The sequence below is a fragment of the Thalassophryne amazonica genome, chromosome 16 (genome assembly GCF_902500255.1).
Source record: "Thalassophryne amazonica chromosome 16, fThaAma1.1, whole genome shotgun sequence".
Lineage (NCBI taxonomy): Eukaryota > Metazoa > Chordata > Actinopteri > Batrachoidiformes > Batrachoididae > Thalassophryne > Thalassophryne amazonica.
The window spans coordinates 3,288,914-3,298,978 of NC_047118.1; the positions used below are offsets into that span (position 1 = coordinate 3,288,914).

The window sequence follows — 10,065 nt, forward strand, 5'->3', positions numbered from 1 at the left end:
ATTACTGCCGACGTGAATTACAATCTTACCAAATTTACGCTTAGCCTTAGCCAGCAGTTTCAAATTTCCTTCAATGTCGCCTGCTCTGGCCCCCGGAAGACAATTGACTATGGTTGTTGGTGTCGCTAACTTCACATTTCGCAAAACAGAGTTGCCAATAACCAGAGTTTGATCCTCGGCGGGTGTGTCGTTGAGTGGGGAAAAACGATTAGAGATGTGAACGGGTTGGCGGTGTAAACGGGGCTTCTGTTTAGGGCTACGCTTCCTCCTCACAGTGACCCAGTCAGCCTGCTTTCCCGGCTGCTCGGGATCTGCCAGGGGGTAACTAACGGCGGCTAAGCTACCTTGGTCCGCACCGACTACAGGGGCCTGGCTAGCTGTAGAATTTTCCACGGTGCCGAGCCGAGTCTCCAATTCGCCCAGCCTGGCCTCCAAAGCTACGAATAAGCTACACTTATTACAAGTACCGTTACTGCTAAAGGAGGCCGAGGAATAACTAAACATTTCACACCCAGAGCAGAAAAGTGCGGGAGAGACAGGAGAAGCCGCCATGCTAAACCGGCTAAAAGCTAGTAGCTACGCTAAGCTAGCGGATTCCTAAAAACACGCAAAGTGAATAATGTGTAAATAATTTAGAGGTGATTCAGCAGAAGGAGTGCTTTAGTTAAGGCACGTAAAGATTACACTGGGAAACAAATCGTAATCTAGATAACTAGATCAATCTAACTGCGCAGATTAAACAGCTAACAGATACAGAAAAACATCGCTGTGCTCCGGAACAGGAAGTGATACAATACCCTTGGGAAGACTCCCTCAGGGAAATTGAGGTTCTAGCAGCATTGGACAGTAGACACAGAGTATCAAAAGTAGAACTAAGAAACAATTTGCAAAAAGTAAATACAAATATAAATACCAAAACTACTGGCTACGAGTGCACCTCTCCTCCTCTTCCCCCTGAGTGAGGAGTTGTACAGTCTGATGGCCTGAAGGACAAAGGAGTTTTTCAGCCTGTTGGTCCTGCACTTGGGGAGGAGCAGTCTGTGGTTGAACACACTTCAGCAGTGATGATTTTCGTTTAGCAACGCCTGGCTAATGTGCTATATTTTGTATGTTCACATGCGTTACTTCAAAATCTGTCAACACGGAGGAGCAAAAAATTTCAGGAACAATTGCCGTGGAAAACTCAGCCTCCCAGGTGTTCCACTTGAAGGAGCAGTTCTTGAGATTGTCCTTGTAGTGTTTCTTCTGCCCTCCTCTGGACTGTCTTACTTCACTCAGCTGAGAGCAGAAGCTCTGTTTGGGAAGTCGACTGTCATCCATCCTAATGATGTGACCCACCCACCGAAGCTGGTTCTTGATGATGACACACTTGATGCTCTGGAGCTTGGCTTCAGCCAGGATGCTGATTTTGGTATGGTAGTCTTCCCACCTGATGTGGAGGACAGTCCTCAGGCACTGTTGGTGGAATTGCTTGAGGGTTTTCAGGTGGTGGTGTTAGACGGTCCAGGTCTGTACAGCAGGGCTGGCATGACAACATGTTTATATATGAAGATTTTCTCCTCGTGTTGAAGGTCTCTGTTGTAGAAAACACAGGTGTGAAGCTGGCCAAAGGCAGTTCCTGCACACTTGAGTCAGTGTTGCATCTTGTCATCGATGTTGCTGTTTGATTTGCTGTTCGACCTGTCCATGCAGTTTCACAGCAGGAAACGCAAAGAGTTGACATAAAGCAGTATGTTAAAAACAAACAAATGCTGTACTGGTCACATTTCACCAGTCGTTCTGTACTACATACTAATGTGCCAATAATGGAAAACTATGTTGCTGGTGTTATTTCATTGCTACTTTAAGTGTGAAGCAGATTTCTAACTCCCAGGATGCCTGTTCACAGTGATGTATTAATTTCCCAAACCAATTCTTCATAAAAACTATTTCTGACAAGCAAATCCATCATCAAAGGTGAGTTCAGTCTTGATGTTTTTATATTTTCTTTTTTAAAGTGAACTTGCCCATGAAGTTCACAGATGTTGCTGTGCTCTAATAGCTGATCCATTTCTTTTGATGTAAAGAGATCAAAAACTAGTGGAGACTTGCAAAAGAATGTGATGAAGATGAGCTTGTGTTGACTTGACACAGCCAGAGTCCTTTGCTTGATGGAACATCACCAAGAGCGGTGAAGAAAATAGCCTCAAGTAAGTGAAAAGCACTGAGCGCAGGATGTTCAGGAGAACATTACAAGGACAACAAAAGACTACTCCTCTAAGACAAGAATCCAGGATAACATGCCCCATCCCATCTCCAGAGTCCACAAAGATACCTCACATGCCGACCGAGACACCACCTCAACTCAGAGATTACGGCGAAGGTCAAACCTTTGAGTCCTAGCTCTGAGTTATTTAAGGTCCAGCTTAAACGAAGTGATCAGCACACGAAGCACGACTCTTGTTGCAAGATCCTGATACAGAGATCTGTGAGGAACATGTCATGCATTCTGAAGTGTACTTCAATATGACATAATCTACATGTCGAGTATTTCTAGGTGGACTGTACACCTTCTCAAAATCAAATAACCATTATTAAATCAGAGCTGACATCTACATATGTGAAAAGCCTAATGAGAGAACAAAGGCTCTCAGTTCCCACATGACTAAAGAAGCAGGGAAGTATATCAGATTTTACCACACTTCCTCTACGGTAATAAAGAGATCACACCATTCGACCTTGTCAACTGAATGAGAATGATTTGTTCACTGCATCATCTGAGCCGCAACTCTACAGTGCGGTTTTACGGCAAAAGATAGTTTTCCTGTTCTCCAGAAAGATGCAAAAAGTGGCACAAAGTCAGTAATATGTGATACAACATTTACCATATTTTCTGGCGTATAAGTCGCACCTGTTAACAAATGCCTCTTGAAGTAGAGCTGAAACAACTAATCAAGTTAATCAATTAAAATCGATTATTAAAATAGTTGTCAACTAATTTAGTCATCAATTAGTTGCTAAATACTTTATTTTACCGCAAATGTTTCGTTTCTTCCATATAATCAACCGAGCTTTGGTTTGAATCTTGAACCAATGAAGGAGTGCTTCGAGCTGCCGCTTCGTTGGTTTGTTTTATTTCGCTTTATCTTAATTTTTCCACACTAAAACCCTAAAGAGCATATGTCAGTGAGGAATACGCGTATTTACCTGTTTTATGTTAAACTGAACTGTTATGGTCTTCTGAAACAGTTGATAGATGTATTTTATGCTAATGCCGATGCTAATGCGTTAGCATGTCTATGGCATTATCAATGTTAAAGTTAGCATTAAGCTGCTGGCATTTCAGCATGTTTGTGCATTTGTTTTCTGTATAATAATTAATGGCTCAGTGTTTGTTGTCGTAAAAGAGTCAAATGTATTACAAATTATAACATTTTTTAATTTATTTTATATTAATAATAATCGCAACAATAATATTAGTAATAATAACTAATAATGCTACACTACAATTTTAGAGAAAGAGACATGAGTCACGTGTCATTGTGAAATGACCACATAGTTTACAAGTTATACAGAGAATGTTGCACATATAATGAGTCAGGCTACAGTTTTTCATTTAGGTTTTATGGTTAACTGGTTATACTAATTGCTCATTTGCAGCAACAAAAATACCTCTTTTTTCACCATATATTTTATAACATTTATATGTTTCAATGTTGTTTTATGGCAACTCAGCACTTTGATAAAGCAATGCCATTTGAAATAATTATTTTTGTTCTTTATTATAAACTGTTTTAAGTATTTTAAGTTTTCAAATAATGTTCTGTTGTTAAATAAAGTGATGGAAGGAGAGAAAAATTGTTTCCCTGGCACATTTAAAAAAAATTCCCCGCTAATCCGATTAATCATGTTGAAACCGCATCAGATTCATCAATGATCCAAATAATCATTTGTTGCAGCCCTATCTTGAAGAGGAAAAACCCATATCACCACTCTTATAAGCTTCATAGTGGAGTAGAGCAGAGAAGGATTTTCTTTCAACAAAGCAGATCAAATCCAGGCTTGCATCTCAGATGTACCTTCTGGTAAAATGTTGCTGAACCTTCAGGTCTTCTTTTTAAGAAAATCCCCCTCTATACCACTTCATCATGAAGCAGTATAACAGGTAGTGCAAAATGCAAAACTTACAGTGTGCAAAATTTCTCCAATCACAGCCACAGAAGACAGAAGGTCTTCTGTGTTGTCGGGGTGACTTGGTGGTTTTCCTCACTCATCTCCTTCTTGCACAGTCACTCAGCTTTTGAGAAGTGCCTCCTCCAGACAGATTAGCTATCCATTATTATACTGTTTGTATTTCTTCATAACTGATGCAAAATAAGGGACTTGGAAATGTACATGTATCCATCCCCTGACTTGTCTGAAAAAAGCTGGCAATAAAATTGATTATTTATGTGTGTTCTACCTAAGGGAACCATTATTTATGCAACACAGCATCTTGGTTTTTACATTTTTATTTAATTTATATCCAGTTGTAGAGATTTGCTTTGAGTTTGAGTTTAAGGTGGACAATTTTAGAAATTTTATATTGAGAAGTTTGAATTAACCTTTGTATTCGAAAAGGCATAAACAAATTAAAATGTGTAAAAAAATCCCAATGGGCTAAATCATTTTTCAAGGCACTGTATATACTCCCCCAATTTTTTGTTTGTGTAGGGTATAAGGAAGTTAGGCACATCTGCTGTACCCCTAGTACCCTCTGAGCATGGGGCCCAAGCCTGGATTAAAGTTTGTAAGGTAATGTAAGGTTGCATCCAGGAAGGGGATCCACCATAAAAATAATAATAATAAAAAAAATTAACCATAATGGCACTTTGGAGTATTACATTGGGTTTTGGTTCCATGAACAGACAGGTAGAGAAGCTTATGGACTTCACATTAAAATGTTACAACTGCCTATTGCAGGTTTCTAGATTTGGGTTTGCCTAGATTTAAATGAAGCATTTTTGGGAGGGGATAAGAGAAGTGAAAATGCTCATTGAAGATGAAATGTCACAAGCCAAAGATGTAATGACAGACTGCCTAAGATGTGGCGTCCTAAAGGGATATAATGTGGTTTTACCAAACCGCATAGAGGTCTGTGAACTGCTCAACAACACAAACACGAGTAAGAAGTGGCTATAAAGAGATGACCGCTAGTTTTATTCAGTCTGCTATACAGTCGTCATCATCAACTTAATGCAATCAGAAATCCTGTTCCTCTTTAAAAAGTCCTGGTCCCGCCAGCAGTATTAAGCAGTAGTTAACCAGACAATATTTCAATATTCTTTGATTCTGAACCTTTTGTCTCAAATGACCTGTCGTGTTGGCATCATCATATAGCTATAACAGGATATTTCATTTACTGTGAGAGAAAGGGGAAACATCTTCAACAAGAAGGATATGTAGCGACTAAAGTTAAATTTTCTTAGTTTTGCTTGAGTGGCGCAAGGTGATTTTGACAAAGATGAAAAGGTGGCATGTTTCTTATTTTTACACTTCAGACAAGTCAGCAAGAGTCCACTCCAGACGACGAACTGTTCACCACTCATGTCACAGTTTCTTATAAATGAATACCTTTTTCATATGTAACGATTAATTCTTTCTCAACAAATTTTGCTGAAGTTAATGAGTTAATAAAGAGTTATTAATGTAATGTCAGACTTGTTGTTGCTCTTTTGATCTCTGCTACTCTGAACAAGCAGAATGGTACGTTTTGTGATCAATAAAATCACTGTAACAGTCCATTTCACTGCGACTGTATTCGACACCTCATTGCTGGCATTTCAGATACCACGTGAGTATAAATACTGCATATGTGGTTATTTAGTTGCAACACTGCTGTCAATCTTGTGTTGTGGTTTTTGTTTTGCCTTGTTAGCATGGTCATAGCAGATGGTCACCTCACTGAGTCTGGTCTGTTTGAGGTTTTTTCCTATAATCAAAAAACCGCTGAGGGAGTTTTTCACTATTGCCAGTGTGCTTGCTCATGGGGTTGGTCCCTGCTCCTGTATAGCACCTTAATGAGACATATGATGTAATTTGGCGCTGTATATATAAATTGACTTGATTTTGTGGCTGTTTTAGACGAAACGTGTATATAGTTGAGTGCAATGCTTAGAGAGGTTCAGTTCACCACCCTAAGTGTGAGCTGCATTTTACTGAGTTACATGTGTTCTGTTTACTGCGTTACACAGTGTGGTGGAAGCTGTCATATGTGACACCAGTGGCGACTCCCAGAGCTAACTTCATCGTGTGTGTGTATATATATATATATATATATATATATATATATATATATATATATGGCCTGGCCTGCTCCCAGACCACCAACAACCAGTAAAAATCTATTTAAGCATAAAAATTCAAAAAGAAAAAATAATATAGCACCTTCAACTGCACCACAGACTAAAACAGTTAAATGTGGTCTATTAAACATTAGGTCTCTCTCTTCTAAGTCCCTGTTAGTAAATGATATAATAATTGATCAACATATTGATTTATTCTGCCTTACAGAAACCTGGTTACAGCAGGATGAATATGTTAGTTTAAATGAGTCAACACCCCCGAGTCACAGTAACTGCCAGAACGCTCGTAGCATGGGCCGAGACGGAGGATTAGCAGCAATCTTCCATTCCAGCTTATTAATTAATCAAAAACCCAGACAGAGCTTTAATTCATTTGAAAGCTTGACTCTTAGTCTTGTCCATCCAAATTGGAAGTCCCAAAAACCAGTTTTATTTGTTATTATCTATCGTCCACCTGGTCGTTACTGTGAGTTTCTCTGTGAATTTTCAGACCTTTTGTCTGACTTAGTGCTTAGCTCAGATAAGATAATTATAGTGGGTGATTTTAACATCCACACAGATGCTGAGAATGACAGCCTCAACACTGCATTTAATCTATTATTAGACTCAATTGGCTTTGCTCAAAATGTAAATGAGTCCACCCACCACTTTAATCATATCTTAGATCTTGTTCTGACTTATGGTATGGAAATAGAAGACTTAACAGTATTCCCTGAAAACTCCCTTCTGTCTGATCATTTCTTAATAACATTTACATTTACTCTGATGGACTACCCAGCAGTGGGGAATAAGTTTCATTACACTAGAAGTCTTTCAGAAAGCGCTGTAACTAGGTTTAAGGATATGATTCCTTCTTTATGTTCTCTAATGCCATATACCAACACAGTGCAGAGTAGCTACCTAAACTCTGTAAGTGAGACAGAGTATCTCGTCAATAGTTTTACATCCTCATTGAAGACAACTTTGGATGCTGTAGCTCCTCTGAAAAAGAGAGCTTTAAATCAGAAGTGCCTGACTCCGTGGCATAACTCACAAACTCGCAGCTTAAAGCAGATAACAAGTAAGTTGGAGAGGAAATGGTGTCTCACTAATTTAGAAGATCTTCTCTTAGCCTGGAAAAAGAGTCTGTTGCTCTATAAAAAAGCCCTCTGTAAAGCTAGGACATCTTACTACTCATCGCTAATTGAAGAAAATAAGAACCCCAGGTTTCTTTTCAGCACTGTAGCCAGGCTGACAAAGAGTCAGAGCTCTATTGAGCCGAGTATTCCTTTAACTTTAACTAGTAATGACTTCATGACTTTCTTTGCTAATAAAATTTTAACTATTAGAGAAAAAAATTACTCATAACCATCCCAAAGATGTATCGTTATCTTTGGCTGCTTTCAGTGATGCCAGTATTTGGTTAGACTCTTTCTCTCCGATTGTTCTGTCTGAGTTATTTTCATTAGTTACTTCCTCCAAACCATCAACATGTTTATTAGACCCCATTCCTACCAGGCTGCTCAAGGAAGCCCTACCATTAATTAATTCTTCGATCTTAAATATGATTAATCTATCTTTATTAGTTGGCTATGTACCACAGGCTTTTAAGGTGGCAGTAATTAAACCATTACTTAAAAAGCTATCACTTGACCCAGCTATCTTAGCTAATTATAGGCCAATCTCCAACCTTCCTTTTCTCTCAAAGATTCTTGAAAGGGTAGTTGTAAACAGCTAACTGATCATCTGCAGAGGAATGGTCTATTTGAAGAGTTTCAGTCAGGTTTTAGAATTCATCATAGTACAGAAACAGCATTAGTGAAGGTTACAAATGATCTTCTTATGGCCTCAGACAGTGGACTTATCTCTGTGCTTGTTCTGTTAGACCTCAGTGCTGCTTTTAACAACTTTTAATATATATATATATATATATATATATATATATATATATATTAAAAGTTGTTTTCAAATTAATTTTGTTATTTGGTATTTTATGTGAGGTTGTTGTTGAAATTAAATAGCTTTAAAGCTAGCTAACTCATCGGCTTTAAAAACAGGCGCGCTGTTAGCACCCAGCATCTCCCGAAAACCGAAGCTTTTTTTATTTTTATTTTAATATATATATATATATATATATATATATATATATATATATATATATAGTTCCGGCTGTAGGGATATTTTATAAATATTATAATAAATATTTTATAAATATTTTATAATATTTTAAATATCGCCCATTATTCCCATGACGGGCAGCGGGAAACCTGCTCCTGTAAACCTGCAGTTTATGAACGTTTGTGCTGGACATCATTTTACACACAAACAAAAGCAGAGAAGAGAAAAGAGACAGCGGTCGGAGGAAAGAGAGGCTGCGGGAAAATAACTCAATAAAAACACTCACCATCGTCGCTTCTTGTCGGCGGGCAGATAAGTCAGAGGATGGAGGTGAATTTCGTCTCATTCGCCTCGCTGTGAGCGTTGGTTGTGGATTCGGACGCCGCCGCTCCGCCTCGTAGCTCCGCTCGGCTCTCCTCCTCGACACAACAGCTCCTCTTCTCCTTCTCCTCGTGATGCGTTCAATAGCTGTCGGACAAATACCACTCCAAGATGCTGCTGTCGATTGCCTTATTTGGGCTAAAAATTTTAAAGACAAGCAAACAAAACTGTAACTCCGCCCCCTCAGATAAAACGCATTGATTTGGTATTGGTTTTGAAACGTCAGAGAGATAACACAGCTATAAAAATGCATAGTTAACATAAAATGCTGAGCTTTCACTATTGAATTGTTCATGTAAAATTTGCTGTTGGGAAAACAACAAAAAAAGACCCTCCAAACGGTCAAATTCAGCAGAATCCAGTTTTATTGCCTTTAAAGTAATTTAGGTTAAACATAAACAACATTTCCATGTCTGTGGATGTGTACTATAAGCAACATCCAGGCATGAAAACACTTTTTAGACTTCCATGACATCCCACATGTGCAGTCGGCAGCTCATTTCCATTTAAAGCAACAGACACAGAAATGGGTTATTTTCTATAGGCCTTAATGTGTTTATTTGTATGTGTGTGTTGGGGTGGGTGGTCCCTCTGAGGTTTTTTTTTTGTTTTTTTACTAAACACTACTACAACATTAAATACTAGCTACAGCACTTGGCAAAATTCTCTTGTAGTCGCATTAATGGTAAATGTCCACCAAGTGGAGAAATTGCTCCATTTCAAGAACCTTGAGTACAGGCTGTTGTGACAATGAACCTGTTGTTTATAGTAGTGGATGCTTTCAGACGCCTGGTGATCTACACAAAACACAATAATAAAAAATGATAAAGGCTTTTGTTTTTGCTCCCTTTTTAAAGATTCAATGTGAAAGATCAGAAAAGGATTATTTCTTTCAAATTTTGTTCACAAATTTGTAAAATCTATGTTGCAAATCCTCATGTTATTTAACAAATGTTTTAACATTTATTTGTGGTCAAGTATTTAATAAATGTTTTGCAAAATGGTTTTAATCATTATGCAATACAAACCCCAAGTTCAGACACATTTAAGTTAGATACTGTTTTAGTTTATGAATGTAATTGCCACTGAAAATAAAACAAGCCAGGGGTGGATCCAGAATTTTTTGGTGGTGCTGGGGTGGCCCAGATGGGATCCATTCCTGTAGAAAGCTGCTAAGACAAAAAATTTACATAATTTTGGAAAAGTTGGGCTAAAACAGTAAGTTTCAGTAATGATACATACAGAATAAACTGCATGGATTAAT

The 10,065-nt window shown here is 38.3% G+C and overlaps 1 protein-coding gene across 2 annotated transcripts in view; it reads right to left on the reverse strand.

Annotated features, from left to right (window-relative positions):
- limd2 (LIM domain containing 2) overlaps positions 1–8,859 on the reverse strand; it is a 30,432-nt gene extending 21,573 nt beyond the window's left edge. For both annotated transcript variants that reach the window (XM_034190587.1, XM_034190586.1), the window contains exon 1: positions 8,707–8,859. In XM_034190587.1, coding sequence (XP_034046478.1) covers positions 8,707–8,766 — 60 coding nt within the window. In that variant the 5' untranslated portion in view covers positions 8,767–8,859. The remainder of the gene's footprint in view (positions 1–8,706) is intronic.
- Positions 8,860–10,065: the final 1,206 nt, after the last annotated feature.